The sequence below is a fragment of the Pristis pectinata genome, chromosome 9 (assembly GCF_009764475.1).
Source record: "Pristis pectinata isolate sPriPec2 chromosome 9, sPriPec2.1.pri, whole genome shotgun sequence".
In the NCBI taxonomy this organism is placed as follows: domain Eukaryota; kingdom Metazoa; phylum Chordata; class Chondrichthyes; order Rhinopristiformes; family Pristidae; genus Pristis; species Pristis pectinata.
The window spans coordinates 38378718-38395715 of NC_067413.1; the positions used below are offsets into that span (position 1 = coordinate 38378718).

The 16998-nt window shown below is 41.2% G+C and overlaps 1 protein-coding gene across 1 annotated transcript in view; it reads left to right on the forward strand.

Moving 5' to 3' along the window:
• The window catches only part of slc35b3 (solute carrier family 35 member B3), a 40431-nt gene that overhangs the window by 1998 nt on the left and 21435 nt on the right, over positions 1–16998 (forward strand). The window contains 3 exon segments of the mRNA XM_052022977.1: positions 9436–9447; positions 9449–9588; positions 12448–12555. Of these exon segments, the coding sequence (XP_051878937.1) occupies positions 9436–9447; positions 9449–9588; positions 12448–12555 (260 nt within the window).

The window sequence follows — 16998 nt, forward strand, 5'->3', positions numbered from 1 at the left end:
TGATTTATTAGCTCTGGATCAACTGGTTATGTTCATCAAACCAACCCTGGTACTTTGTGGCAGAGAAGTCTAAAGTCTCTTTATAGGTGTTCCCATGGAAGCTTGTGAGGTGCTCTCAGAGAAGGACTTTCTTTAAGGGGTCCTTGAGATCTTCAGTATTGATTTTCTTGCTGCATCATTTCTGTGCCTCTGTTGTTTAATGACCAGGCTGATGGAGATAACAGAGTGGATTTGGCAGTGGTCATCAACAGCTATCAGCATGGAAGCTGAGGACATGCGTGCAGTCTCTCACTTAGAGGATGATGGAATCTAAAAGGTGGCATGCATAGATCAGAGGTGCTGCTGTGAAGTTTCATGCATACCTCTCTTGCAATACAGTGTTTTGGTTATGACAAGGCTGTACTTCAAGCATTTTATCATGAGGAGGACCCTGCTGGAGTTGGCTCTCCCTCCCCTCTCCTTGCTGATCAAGCTTTGTCAAAGGATTGCATCTTTTCTGACCCTGGATGTTGAAGTTGCTTTGGAGGATAGTTTTCTCTCTCAGATGGAGGCCTGGGCTTCCGCAATAGGGATATAAGCCTTTTTGGCTGTAGTGCACTGGATCAATCTTGGAGTGAGCCTGAGGATTATGAGGTTCACATATCCCTCAGGGAGAGTACCTGATATGCCGGACTTGCTCTTTCTTGATAGCAAAACCCATCCCATGAAGAAAGTGTTCCTTTTCAGTTTTCCCCTCAGGAAGAACGTTTTCTGGAGTCCACCTTGTTCTTTCATCAGGATCAGAAGACAGCCACCCGTGGTGGTAATGTTAGTGTCAGAGTGTCTGAGTTCCTGGGCTACAATAGCAGACTGACACTTAGATCAGTCAGTATTCAGGCAGTCTTTGAGGATCCTGATGTCCTAGATTCCAAGCTTCATACTGGAGAGCAGAAGTACACCTGTACAATCAGTGACACTCCCTGCTCTTTCTCACAGTCCTGTAATTCCCCTTTGATAGCTGCAATTGCTTAGAGCATAGAACATAGAAAAACTACAGCACAATTCAGGCCCTTCGGCCCACAAAGCTGTGCCGAGCATGTCCCTACCCTAGAAATTACTAGGCTTACCCATAGCCGTCTATTTTACTCAGCTCCATGTACCTATCTAACAGTCTCTTGAAAGACCCTATCGTATCAGCCTCCACCACCATTTCCGGCAGCCCATTCCACGCACTCACCACTCTCTGAGTAAAAAAACTTACCCCTGACATCTCCTGTATATCAACTCCCCAGCACCTTAAACCTATGTCCTCTTGTGGCCACCAATTCAGCCCTGGGGAAAAGCCTCTGACTATCTACCCTATCAATACCTCTCATCATCTTGTACACCTCTATCAGGTCCCCCCTCATCCTCCGTCTCTCCAAGGAGAAAAGGCCGAGTTCCCTCAACCTGCTTTCATAAGGCATGCTCCGCATTCCAGGCAGCATCCTTGTAAATCTGCTCTGCACCCTCTCTATGGCTTCCACATCTTTCCTGTAGTGAGGCGACCAGAACTGAGCACAATACTCCGAGTGGGGTCTGACCAGGGACCTATATAGCTGCAACAATACCTCACGGCTCCTAAATTCAATTCCCCACTTGATGAAGGACAATACACCATATGCCTTCTTAACCACAGTCAACCTGCTCAGCCGCTTTGAGCGTCCTATGGACTCAGACCCCAAGATCCCTCTGATCCTCCACACTGCCAAGAGTCCTACCATTAATACTATATTCTGCCAACATATTTGACCTACCAAAATGAACCACTTCACACTTATCTGGGTTGAACTGCATCTGCCACTTCTCAGCCCAACTCTGCATCCTATCTATGTCCCTCTGTAACCTCTGACAGCCCTCCAAACTATCCACAACACCCCCAACCTTCGTGTCATCTGCAAACTTACTAACCCACCCCTCCACTTCCTCATCCAGGTAATTTATAAAAATCACAAAGAGTAAGGGTCCCAGTACAGATCCCTGAGGTACACCACTGGTCACCGACCTCCACTCAGAATACGACCCTTCAACAACCACTTTTTGCCTTCTGTGGGCCACCCAGTTCTGGATCCACACTGCAATGTCCCCTTGGATCCCATGTCTCCTCACCTTCTCCATAAGCCTCGCATGGGGTACCTTATCAAACGCCTTGCTGAAATCCACATACACTACATCTACTGCTCTCCCTTCATCGATGTGCTTAGTCACATCCTCAAAAAATTCAATCAGGCTCGTAAGGCAGAACCTGCCCTTAACAAAGCCATGCTGACTATTCCTAATCATATTATACCTCTCCAAATGTTCATAAATCCTGCCTCTCAGGATCTTCTCCATCAGCTTACCAACCACTGAGGTGAGACTCACCGGTCTATAATTTCCTGGGCTATCCCTATTCCCCTTCTTGAATAAGGGAACAACATCCGCAACCCTCCAATCTTCCGGAACCTCTCCCATCTCCATGGACGACACAAAGATCATCGTCAGAGGCTCCGCAATCTCCTCCCTCGCCTCCCACAGCAACCTGGGGTACATCTCATCTGGTCCCGGCGACTTATCTAACTTGATGCTTTCCAAAAGTTTCAGCACCACCTCTTTTCTAATATCTACATGCTCAAGCTTTTCAGGCTGCTGCAAGTCCCCACTACAATCCCCCAGATCTTTTTCTGTGGTGAATACTGACGTAAAGTATTCATTAAGTACCTCCGCTATTTCTTCCGGATCCATACACACTTTCCCACTGCTGCACTTGATAGGCCCTATCCTTTCGCATTTCATCCTCTTACTCTTCACATACTTGTAGAGCGCCTTGGGGTTTTCCTTAATCCTGCCCGCCAAGGCCTTCTCGTGTCCCCTTCGGGCTCTCCTAATCTCTTTCTTAAGTTCCTTCCTTTTAGCCTTGTACTCCTCCAGATCCCTAACATTACCTAGCTCTCTGTACCTTTAGTATGCTTTTCTTTTCTTTTTGACTAGATTTATTATAGCCTTCGTACACCACAGTTCCTGTATCCTATCATGACTCCCCTGTCTCATCGGAACATGTCTGTGCAGAGCTCCACACAAATATCCCCTGAATATTTGCCACATATCTTCCGTACTTTTCCCAGAGAACATCTGTTCCCAATTTAATCTTCCACTTTCCTGCCTGAGAGCCTCATAGCTCCCTTTACTCCAAGTAAACACCTTTCTAGCCTGTCTGTTCCTATCCCTCTCCAGTGCTAACGTAAAGGAGATAGAATTATGATCACTATCACCAAAATGTTCACCCACTGAGAGATCTGACACCTGACCAGGTTCATTACCCAATATCAAATCAAGCACAGCCTCTCCTCTTGTAGGTTTATCTACACGCTGTGTGAAGAACCCTTCCTGAACACACCTAACAAACTCTACCCCATCTAAACCCCTCACTGTCTGGAGATGCCAGTCGATGTTTGGGAAATTAAAATCCCCCATCACAACAACTCTGTTATTCTCACACCTTCCTAGGATCTGCTTTCCTATCTGCTCCTCAATAACCCTGTCACTATTGGGCGGCCTATAAAAAACACCCAGCACAGTTATCGACCCCTTCCTGTTCCTAACCTCCACCCACAGAGACTCCGTAGACAATCCCTCCACGATGTCCACCTTTTCCGCAGCCGTGACACTATCTCTGATCAACAGTGCCACTCCCCCACCTCTCTTGCCTCCCTCCCTGTCGTTCCTGAAACATCTAAAACTCGGCACTTGAATCAACCATTCCAGCCCCGGAGCCATCCAAGTCTCCGTTACGGGCCACCACATCATATCTCCAAGTATTGATCCAAGCTGTAAGCTCATCCGCCTTGTTCACAACACTCCTTGCGTTAAAATAGACATTATAAATATCCGCATTTTGGGCCAAGCTTTCCAGATCATAGCAAGAGTAAATGGCACAGAGAGATACAGCACAGAAACGGACCCTTGGCCTATCAAGTCCAAACCTGACCATATAGCACCCATTTTTTTTAAATTCTCCCCACATTTCTTCAAATCCCCCAGATTCTACCTTTCGCCTAAACAGCAAGGGTAATTTACAGCAGCCAATTAACCTACCAACCCACATGTCTTTGGGATGTGGGAGGAAACTGGAATACATGGAGGAAACCCACAAGGTCACAGGGAGAACGTGCAAGCTGCACACAGACAGAACCCAAAGTCAGAATTGAATCTGGGTCTCTGGCGCTGTGAGGCAGCTGCTCTGCAACCTGCACCACTCACTGTGCCTCCTATGTAAATATGATATGATTTACTTTTTTTAATGCAAAAATGTAAATGTGGTTTACTTTTTAATGTGACAATGTGGGTTAGAAAATGGAATAGGATTGGCTAACTAGCAGAAAGCAGCAAGTAGGAATAATGTCAATTTCAATTTGGCAACCTGTAACTAGTAGGGTGCCACAGGAATTAGTGCTGGTACTGCAGCTGTTTACAATATGTTTAATGATTTATTGGAAGGAAATGAAAGCACTGTACCCAAATTTACAGGTAACTAAAAAAGGTAGGAAGGCAATCTATGAGGAGGATACAAACAGTTTACAGAGAGAGATTGGTAGGTTAAGGGAATGGGCAAAAAGTTAGCAAATGATGTATGTGCCCTATGGGAAAAGGTGTCATTCGCTTTGGAAGGAAGAATGATAAAATTGAGTACTATTTCAGTAGCGAAAGATTGCAAAAAGGTGGAGCACAAAAAGGTTTGGTGATCCTTGTACATAAAACGCAGAAAGCTAGCATACAGATGCGGCAGGTAATCAGGAAGGCTCTGCTTTACTGTCGAAACAATTATAGGTGGATACAGAAACCATTGCCAAGCAATTATAATGATGAAATAAAGGTGAATTAATTATTTACCTTTTGCAGCCTTCCTGAAAAATAATGTAGCAAAAATTTAGGAGGAGGAGCAGCTGACATGTTACGTGCCACACAAGATATTTGATCCTTGCTTGAGATCATCCAAACTTTTGTCTGAATCTGTTTCAAGTAGGGTTTATGGCCATGGTACTGTTAAAATTGCAAGTGTATTCACCAAAACTAGCACTGTTCATTAAGGAGACACAAGAGATTCTGCAGATGCTGGAATCTGGAGCAGCACACACAAAATGCTGGAGTAACTCAGCAGGTTAGGCAGCATCAACGAGGGAAGTAAACAGTCCTGATGAAGGGTCTTAACCCAAAACGTCGTCTGTTTATTTCCCTTCATAGGTGCTTTCTGACCTGCTGAGTTCCTCCAGCATTTTGTGTGTGTTGACTGTTCATTAAGATTGTAATTTATGACAATTCCTGATGCAGGGTTTTGACATGAAACAACAATTCCCTTCCCCCCCACTGATGCTGCTTAACTCGCTGAGATCCTCCAGCAGTTTTTTTGTTGCTCCAGATTCCAGCATCTGCAGTCTCTTGTGTCTCCAATTTCCTGTTGTTGCATTTGTGGACAAACAAATATCTATCACCTGTGACATCTGTTTTCAGTAGGGCAATGTGCTGGTTTTAAAGATTTTACTTTACATCACATAAAAATAATGAATTTAGTGTAAATAAGGATATTGTGGGCTAGAAAGTCTTTTACTGCCCCTTTAGTGCATTGAAACAGCATTGTGGGTTATCCTTGCACTGTGAAGGCCACATAAAGACAGATCTTCTATATTTGCAAGATTCGTGAAATAATGCGTCCAGTTCCTTGTGTTTCCAATGAAGGGTCTTCAATCCAAAACTCTCTCTTTCCACAGTTGCTGCCTGACTTACTTGGTATTTCTGGCATTTTCTGATTTGTCTCCTCATGTAATGTAGAGCTGTGTCCATTTTGCCTTAGTGTTCTCTATTGATCTATTGCAAGTTCTCACAGCTGCCAGCATTGAGCCTCATAAGCACAATGTCTGCAGCCAACACTCAATGGGACATGCCACAATACATGCAATGCTCTTTCAGCTGCAAAGCAGTGCTGATAATGAATGGATGCTGCACTGAATTTTGTTTTGAGAGATAGGCTAGTTGCAGTGACTGTAAGTGGTAGAATACTGTGGACAGGCTAGTGAAGAACAGTGGCCACAAGAGAAATGTACTTTGTGTATAAGGCCCACAGAGATATTCTAGGGCTGCAGTCAAGTGCAGTTTCAGGAGGTTGCTGGAGAGGTCTCTGTAAGGAGGTGTGCATCCTCTAAATATCTGTACTTCAGGGAAGTCTACACTATAGACAATGCTGAAAGGAAAAGTAGGTGAAATTTTCTCTCCTTGTGTATGCACTTTTTGATGACATCCCTATTGCAGCAAGGAGAAGCAGGCTGAGATGTGACGCAGTAGACTGCAGAAACCTGATGTGGATTAGAAATTGCACCTGAATTGCCTCAGGCTTTTGCACTGACTTGGTCAATATTGGGAGAATTGTAATTTAGACACAAGCACAACTAGTGGAAGCTCCAGACCATGATCCAAGGCAATGTGGCTAATTGGATCCAAAATTGGCCTGGTGATAGGAAGCAGAAGATCATGATGGAAAGATGTTTTTCTGATTGGAAATCTGTTATCAATGGTGTACTTCAGGGATCGATGCTGGGACCCTTCTTGTTTGTGATATGTATCAAAGACTTGGATGTGAATGTAGGAGGGATGATTAGTAAGTTTGCGGATGGCACAAAAGTTGGTGGTGTTGTAGATAGTGAGGAAGGTTGTCCAAGGCTACAGCAAGATATAGATCAGATGGAAAGTTGGCCAGAGTGTTGGTAAATAAAATTTATTCCCATCAGATGCAAGGTAATACATTTTGGGAAGTCAGATAGGGTAGGACGTATACAATAAATATTTGAGCACCAAGGAATGTTGATGAACAGAGGAACCTTTGGGTTCAAGTCCATAGTTTCCTGAAAGTGGCAACACAGGTAGATTGGATGATGAAGAAGGCATATGGTACGCTTGCCTTCATAACTCAGGGCATAGAATATAAAAGTAGGGTTGTTTTATGTTGCAAAGTTACAAAACGTGGTTAGACTGTACTTGGAATATTATGTGCTGTTCTAATTGCTACGTTATAGGAAGGGTGCAGTTGCGCTGCAGAGAATGCAGAGGAGGTTCAACAGGATGTTGCCCAGGTTGCAGGACTTTAGTTATGCAAGAGGTTGGATTGGCTAGGTTTGTTTTCCCTGGAGTGAAGCAGGCTGAGGGGTGACCTGATAGATGTATTTACAATTATAACAGGCATAGTCAGAATCTTTTCCCTATGGTAGGGATATTAGGAACAAGAGGGAATAGGTTTAAGGAGTTTTGGGGATTTGAGGGGCAATTATTTTGCACAGAGTGTGATTGATATCTGGAACTCGCTGCCAGAGGAGGTGGTGGAGTCAGATACAATCACGACATTTAAGAGACATTTGGACAGGCACTTAAATAGGCAAGGGGTAGAAGTATAAGGACCTAGTGCAGGCAAATGGGGTTAGTGTAGATGGGCAAAAAGGTCAGCGTGGATGTGGTGGGCTGAAGGGCCCTTTTCTGTGCTGTACAACTCCATGATTCTATGACCATGATCTTCCTGGGTTTTTTTAATCAGCTACATACGACCTAAGGAACCAAGGAAAATTGATAGTATTTTATTTTAAACTTTATTTACAAATACTTATGATTAGAAAATCTACTAAATTTTGTGTTTAGCATTAGGTATGTACTTAATTTCTTTTAAAACATTGTGAAATTGGTGTAATTTTGTGGATATCAGCAGTGTAGGTTTTTGTCAAATAACTGGAATGGACATTCAAGAAACCTGAATGAAGTTCCTGGGCCAAGACTCCTCAAACGGGGAGAAAGCACAGTTCTTCAGGCCTGTCCAATGAGAGCATGCAGAAACAGCAGAAGGAGTGTGTACAGCAGCTCAAACCACCTACCAGTGCTTTCAAGCACCACCTGCCCACCTATGACAGAGTATGTAGATCTCTCATGGGACTCAGAGAACGCAATTGGAAGCAAACCATTCTTGACCAAGGGTCTGCCAAAGAAGAAAAAGCATTTGTTTCACTTTTCTCAATTTTATATAAACTAAAAAGAGTGTGCTTAAATCTGATGCAACTTTGTAATTTTAGTACTCAATATTTCAATTTGGATCAACTCGGCACAAGATTGTTTTCAATTAATTCTAAGCCTAACATAAGAAATGGGAGCAGGAGTTGGTCATCTGGTCCTTTGAGCCTTCCCTGTACTCATCAAGATCATGTCTGATTTGCTACCTCGGATCTAATTTCTTGCACTGTCCTGATTTCCCTTGAGTCCCTTAACGTTAGAAGTCCATCGATTTGTACTTTGAATGAACTTGATGACTAGCCGTACACAGCAACTGGGTTGGAGAATTCCAAAGACGCACCATTCTGAGTGAAGAAATTCCGGCTCTTCTCAGTTCTAAATGGTCACCCCTTATTCTGAGAATGCAATCCCTGATTCTAGACTCCTTGTTCAAGAGAAACAACCTACCTGCCTCAAGCCCAGTAAGAATTTTGTTAGTTTCAATGACATCACCTCATATTCTTAATAAACTCTAGAACTCGTGTTTAGTTTACTCAATCTTGCATCATATGGCAAACCTGCCACCCCAGGAACCAGTTTAGTGAATCTTCATGGCAGGTTTATCAATCATTATGTAAGAAGACCAAAACTACACAGTATTCCAAGTATGATCTTGCAAAGGCTAATGTACCGTTTGCATTCCTAATTGCTGGCTGCTTGTCCCAAGGATACGTCAGCCCCTTTGAACATCATTCCCTATTCTGTCACCAGTTAAAAATAATTTACACTAAGTCCTCATTATTCACAAGGGATAGGGGCACGGACTTCCAATGGATAACAAAAAAATGCAGATACCATTAAGGCTACTGGCAATGATCGCTCCACAGATATAACAAATTCTTTGTAGGTTAAATTCAATTCCAAAGTACTCTTTCTAGACAGATACATGTTCCTGCTCTTTTGCTGCCTTCGGAACAAATTTGAAATGATGCCTAGGGTCGACTGCACAAGTATGCAGCTCCACAGATAGTAAGTCAGTGGATAACAAGGACATAGTATACTAGAAAGAGTACATTGGAATTGAATTTAACCTACAGAGGAATTGTGACAAGAAACAGAAAAACCTTTAAATGTGGTCCAATGAATGTGAATTTAATATAAGCATAAAGTAGTAAAAGGTAATATTTTAGGATATGTTGTTTATGTATTTACAAATTTGAATATTTTATTGAAGCATTTTTGATTAAAGTCTAAATGAACTCAAAATCACTTGGGGAGCACATGTTATGCTTTTTCTTTACTGTAATATTTAAACGTGGTAAACAATGGCAACATACCATGGTTACAAACAAAGCACATTTAGCACCAGAAACTGACTTAATTTGATTTAATAAGCCATCTTTATGCCTTATTTTACAGAATCCCTTGGAAACTATATGCTCATAGCATTTCTAACAGTGGGAACTATGGGCTTGTCAAATACCTCGCTTGGTTATCTGAATTATCCAACTCAAGTAATTTTTAAGTGCTGCAAGTTGATTCCTGTAATGATAGGAGGAGTCTTCATACAAGGTACACAAGAGTTGTAAATTCTAGAATATTACAGTTCCTAAAATGCAATGTCATGAAAGAGATATTTTGCAAAATAAAACTTTGTATGCAGTTCCTTTTCAATCTCCCTTCTTAGTGAATAAAACCGTATTAAATGGATGATTATACAGAATGTTGTTCGAATCAGCTTGATAATTTTGTCATCACACTATCAGGTTCAAATGTTGTCTTTTGAGTTTTTGACTGGAACAATTCTCACAAATATGCCTTCAATTTACACTATTAGAGTGGACTTCACTCTTTTAAATGTGGCTTAAGAACTTCGTAATTCCATGCAAGCCTTTGAATTAAGATACTGATTAATGTCAGTACTTGTCAGATTAGTTTAGTTAATTGCCAATTTAAGCTACCCACTGCAAAACCACTCTTCCTGGCTTTTCCAACCTCTCACTACAAGTTGTCAAACACAAAATATATAGTGGAACTTCATTTTATGTTTGTTTTGAAGTCTGACAGTTAAATAGACAAGTGTTGCATGGTGCAGATTTGAATATAGCACATTTTCAAGCTTGCTTCATTGGCTAAAAGAATTGGTACAGCTCTCCTGATATTATTGTCTCAAACATCCTGTAAATATAGATACATAAAGTCTGCAAAAAGACCATGGATCAATCTAATCTGACCATGTATTGATCTGGTGTTAAAACTTGTTTCTCTCATAAGCTCCCTTCTTAAAATAAAATTTACTCATCAAAACAATCACCTTTTCAGTCTTACTTGAGTCTTTATTGAATTGTGAATCCTTGATAGATCCTCAATATCCTTGAGCTTTACTAATTTAAATAACATTTTGAATTTACTGGTGACTTCATGTAAAATGTTGAAATATTCTTCAGCAGAGGCTTGAGAATAACTGACAGTGAACCAATCCATAAAAATGTGACAGAATAACCAAAAAAGCTGGTTGAAGATTTAGGTTCGAAAGAGAAGGAATTAAGGAACTAAAGTAGTGAAGGGATACAAGAGGCAGGAATCTTAGAAATGCAAAGCTTGAACACCTGATTGTGAGGCTGCAGGAGATTGCAGAAATAGCAACCATTGGCAATAAAAGTATAAACAAAGAGATAACATAGAGTCATACAGCAGAACACAGGTCCTTTAGCCTGCCACACCCATGCCCACCTTTTTGCCCATTAACATGAATTCCATTTGCCCACATTAGGTCTACATCCTTCTATGTCTTGCCTATTTAAGTTCCTGTCTAAATGTGTCCTAGATGTAATGATTGCATCTGACTCTACCAGCACCCCTGGGAGTGAGCTCCAGATATCAAACTTTCTCAATATTAAAAAAAAAAGAAACTTACCCCTCAAATCCCCTTTAAAATTCCTTCCTCTCACCTTAAACCTATGCCTTCTTGTTTTTGATATCCCTAGCATGGGAAAAAGATTCAGACTATATACCCTATCTATTGCCTCGTATAATTTTATGTACCACTGTTAGGCCATCCCTCAGCCTCCTTCCCTCTAGGGAAAACAAATCCAACCAGTCCAATCTTTCCCCATAATTAAAGTCTTCCAATCCAGACAACCTCCTGGTGAATCTCCTCTGCATTATATCCAGTACAAACCCCGTCCTTTCTATCATGTGGCAACCAGAACTACACATAATAGGCCAAGTGCAGTGTCTTGTAAAGTTGCAACATAACGTTCCAACTTTTATAGTCCATGCCCTGACCTATGAAGATAAGCATACCATATGCCTTCTTCACCACCCCATTGACCTGTGTTGCCACTGTCAGGAATCTATGGAGTTGAACCCCCTAGGTCTCTCTGTTCATCAGCATTCCTTAATGCTTTTATATTTGATGCATTGAGTACCAGGATCCATTGTGGTTAAGTGAGAATGGGGCTACTGGATGAATGGGACAGTGCAGGATAGCATACAAGCTTCAGTAGATGAACTAACTTTATAGGAGCTGATGAAGAGAATCTTGGGGAATATGAGCCTAGGGGTACAGTGTTCTTGTCTGACTATTTCAGTGGTATATGGGAGGAAGCTGGTGGAGCTGGAAGCAGGTGGAGTTTGTTACAAAAACACATTGATCAAAATATTCAGCAGGTCAAGCAGCATCTGATGAGAGAAACTGAGTTAATGTTTTAGTTTGAAATCCTGTCATCAGAAGGTCTGTAAGATAGGGAGGCAATGTGTTGAAATAGTATACTAGCTGGTTGCCAAGGTTGATTGTTCAAAAGAACATGAGCTTGAAATGATCTAGCATCTATCACAAAATACTTCCTGGACAATAAAATATTTTTGAGATATAGTCATTGTTGTGATTTATGCATCAAGGTCTTCAAATAACATTGAGACAGATGATCTGAGAATTTTTTTTTGGTGGTATTGGTTAGGGAGAGTTTTGGCAAGACGCCAGTAAAATATCTCTGTTGCGCAAAGGGTGGACAGATGCAACATTTTTCAAAATTATATCTGTTAATTCTTCTAGTGATGTGTATATTGTGTTCTTTTTTAATCTGAACAACGTTTTACAAACAATTAAAGTTTAATGAAGAAAATAATTTTCAAAGATGTGGATAAGATTTGTTAGTATTACTCACGGGCAGTGTTAATCACAATTATTTTTCAAACTGACTCATCATCCTCTCACACAGTTTTGTTTGTGATACTGTTCAATATTGGCTAATTCCTAAAATCTTGCACAATTTATCCTACACCATTCACCACTGTCCTCTGTATTTTATCCTCAAAGTCTGAGGAATGGTTGCAAGTTTTATGGTTAGAAAGAATTTTCTTGTATATCTGAAGCAACACTCCAATGTACATTCTTAGCTGTTTGTTAATCTGAATTCATTCTAACAGGGAAACGCTACAATTTTATAGATGTCTCTGCTGCACTTTGTATGAGCTTTGGTCTGATTTGGTTCACTTTGGCTGATAGTAAAGTGGCACCAAGCTTCAATTTGGCAGGTAAGGCATGTCATTACTGTTGAAAAGTATTCTTATTAAATACTTGGCTCTTGCTGTTCTTTATACCACTTCTGAATATATTTTTCCTCTTGTGATTGTGTTTATAGAGTTTGATATTTAATAATTGAGAACTTGTGTACAAAAGCACTTGGGTCTAATTTAATGCATTTATGTTTAAACTAGCATCTTTTGAATTTAGTACTATTTGTGGAACATCTTGAATTCCTTTTTACTGTCCAATTCTCACTATATCTGCCATTACAATGACATTTTGCTGCTTAAATTTACAAACTACTGAGAGCGAGTTTGTAGATTAGTGGTGAAATTCAACGTGGAATGCGATACATCCTAAAAGCAGTGGTGCGTGCACATGTTTTTATCATATAAACAAAATTAGAGTACAATTAAGTCACTGAATAATTAAATTTCTTGTAGAAGATGTAAATATTTTTTAAAAACATGCACATTTTTGATTGAGAATAAACAAGCCAATTCAGTATTAGCTGTGAACCTTCCTGGTAGCTCCTTGGAATTTGGAGATTATTTATATAAACAGTTTTGATATACTGAGTATTAACTTTTATATAGTGCATACATGAGGTCAAGTGCCTTGGGGCTGATAAAGTGGCTGACAGTCACTTCAGTGACTAAATTTACTTTCCTAACATACATTTGCAACTATTTTATGTATCTCCGGGCACACAAAATAACACAGAAGCACCTGGATTTTCAATGACCAGCAGTTTCCTTGCAGGAGTAAAATGTCTTGGCGTTCGTATAATCCCAACTAAATCTGATTTGTACTGGACAATTTTGCCTTGAGAAGCAAAATTCTTTCTTCTAAGTGCAGTAGTAAAATAAATATGAAGTAAAACTAGCCTTCTAGACAAAATTCAGTTGAAGCAATAGAAACTGGTTAAACTAATGGGCTAGGGAATTGCAGTCACCCAGTGGTCAAGAGCCTGACTAATGGTTTCCGCTGGAATTCTATACAGGATTCAGGCACAAGTCATTTCCTTTTGGATGAACAGCAGATCCTAACAACACACCCTTTCCCCGGGGCTTATCTTGTCGACCTATTCTTTCTTGGTCATCCAATTCACCATTGCATTGGACTGTGCCAGAAGTTCAACAGACACTTTCTCCACTTCTCATTTCCCTCCAGAATGTTTGTTTATTTACAAGGTCATTGCTAGCTACCTTCCAATGAACAATTCACATCATGGTTCTGATTTATACTTGGCTCATGACTTCTGATGCCTTGCCACTTACTGAAACTTCCATCCTATGCTTTCCTTTGGAACAATCGTTCCACCATAAAGCCAATATGGTGTTCATTACCAAACCAGTCTATATCCCTGACTCCTCTGACACCTCTCCTTTTGAGCAGCTCATGTTGTTCAATTCATTTTGCCTCTTTTAAAATTCTATTTCTCTGTTCATAATCTTCCCAAATCAAATGGTAAATTTGTTTACAAAATATCCTTCTGCTTCTTTTGCCTCTGCAATGAGAACCTTTTTATCCTTTGTGATTTCAATTTCCACCTCAGCCATGCCATGGCCTCCCTCCCCTGACTTCACTGCCCACTCTTCTTGTAAATTCTGTTCTGTATCCTTATGACCAGTGCCTTCCCATGTGGCCCTTCATTTCCCACTTCCTTGTACTTCGCTCTATCCCCTTTTCTAGAGTACCATGTCTCCTTCCATTTTAGAATCAGCCATTTCCTCAATCACTCTGACCCTCAGTCTTTATGAACTACAACCTCTTCTCAACATCTCTATTCTCTGAAGCCCCGAATGCATCCTTTTTTCTTCCCCTGCCAATATATCTCCATGCATATTTTTTCTTCTATTCCCATCTTTGAAACTCTGGATCCTGGCTGCCAGAATGAAAATGTACCACTTCAGAATTTTAATTGCAGTTCACATTCTCTGTTATTAATCGTGGTGTAATGTCCTGACGGCCTTACTTCATTCGTTGAAGCCCGTGCTTTGAAATTTCCCACCTAAACTTCTCCCTGCTGCATTTCTACCTTTTTCTCTAAGACTGCTCTTCAAGCCTGCTTCTCTCACTTCAAAATATCTCTTGCTTTTGCTTTCATTTTTGTCAGACGATATTTCTAGGAAGAAGATGGGATGTTTTTCTTCTTTGCCATTATTCACGTTGTGCCTTAAATCTTAAACCAAAAATCTGTAAATGTTGGAAACCTAGAATAAATTAGAAAATGTTGGGGATAGCTCAGCAGGTCAGGCTGTATCTGAAAAAGAAATAGTTAACATTTCATGTTGAGGCCCTTTTTTATCAGAACTGGAACAATGAGAAAGTAAGCATGTTTTAAGTTATAGCGAAATGTACGGGGTGAAGAGAACAATGGGAATATTTATAGCAGGATAGAAACCAACAGAACCCAGGTGACACAAATGCCAAGTGTGCCATCTAAGGGAGAGTGTGAGTGCTTGTTAATCATGGTTTATCTTTCTGGAGGTGATAGAGGTACAAAAACAAACAAACATTGCTAGAACTGTGAGATGCAAAACACACCATTTACAGGCAATCTGACATATAAGAGAATGCTGGAACTGCACAATGAATCAGTTAGCAACAGTGGAGAGAGAAGAACTACGTTATGCTGCAGCTGGATGACCAAGCTGGCATGGTTGGTTTTCTGAAATTGTTGAATTCAACACTGAGTCTGGAGATCTGCAACATGCCAAGGTAGAAGATGATTTGCTATTCTCTGACTTTATGTGGGCTTTGATGGAACAATGTAGGGGACCTAAGAAAGTGATCAGTGTGAAAGTGGAATAGGGGATTAAACTGACAGATGGCTGTCACCCAGTCTTCATTGGAAGAAGTGCAAGTGAATTGCTGCCTTACCTGGAAGGACTTTTCAGATCCCTGGATGATGGGAAGGGAAGAAGTGTAAGGGTAAGTGTTGCATCTCCTGTAGTTGCGTAGGGAAGTGCCTTGAGAAGGAGAGTGGATATTGGCAGTGATGGTAAGGGTAACCTGCAAATCACAGAGAGAACAGTCCCTTCAGAATGCTGTGAGAGGAGAAGATATGTCTAGTGCTGGGTCCTCATTGAAGAGATTATGAAATTATGGAGGATGATCCATTGAATGTGGAGTCTTGTGGTGTGGAAGGTGAGGACAATGGGAACCCAAGGACAAGGGCAGCATGGTGGCCTCACAGCCCCAGGGACCCAGTTTGATCCTGCCTGTCAGTGCAGTATATGTGAATTTTGCACGTTCTGCATGGATTTCCACCGGATGCTTTGCTTTTCTCCTACATTCCAAGGAGATGCTTGTAGATCAGTTGGCTGCTGTAAACGACATTTTGGGTAAATGGTAAAAGAATTAAAGGGGTATTGACGGGCATATGAGAACTAAATAAGTTGGAGGACTACAGGGAAGTAAGGAGAGAAGAATGGCACTGATAAGATTATTTTGTTAGAGTCAGCATGGACCAAATGAGCTGAGCAGACGATTTCTGTACCAAAATAATACACATCACGTATTTCCTTAGGACATAGAAGGAGGCCATTTCAGCGCATGGAGTCTAAGCCAGATCATGTGGCAATCCCATTCCCCCACTAATTTTAAACGTTAGCAATTCTCCCATCAACTCTGCCCAGATTCTGTTGCTCACCTACACACTAGGAGCAATTTACAGCAGCTACTCAACTTACAACCGTCCCCCTCTTTGGGATGTTGGAGGAAACCCACTTGGTTACCGAGATAATGTGCCAACTCCACACAGACATCATCAGAAGTCAGGATTGAACCCGGGTCACTGGAGCAGTGAGGCTGCTGGATCCGACTCTACTAACTACACCACTGTGCCGCCCTGTCAGTCAGTCTCTCCTTCACTTGGATGGGAGAAGAGAGGCTGAAAGCATAAGTGGAGGAAATGGACCAGGTGTGTTTGAGAGCCCTGTCAACTGTGTCGTAGGGAAAGCCATGGTTAAGGGAGAAGAAAGACATTTCGGAAGCACTGATGTGGAGAGTCTATCAACAGCGGATATGAAGGAACTGGAGAAACTGAGAGAATGGGATATATTCCTTGCAGAAAGCAGGTTGGGAGCAGGTTTAGTCCACATCGTGGGGTTGTCATGGATATTGATCACCTACCTGCTCCCTGAGGTGGAGTTACAGAAGTAAAGGAAATAAGGAGTCAGATATGGACCATGTGAAAGTGAGAGTAGGATGGAAATCTGCAGTAAAGATTGATGAAATTTCCAAGTTCTGTACAATATCCACATAGTCATCATTGTACTAGAAAAGGAGTTGAGGGAGAAAGACAGAGGACAGAAACCATGATGGTTACATTTATCCCACAAAGAAACAGACAAGGCTTGGACCCATTTGTGTTCCCATCACTGCACCTTTGATTTAGAAAAAGTGACTGGAGTTGAAGGAAAAGTTGTTCAATGTAGGAACAA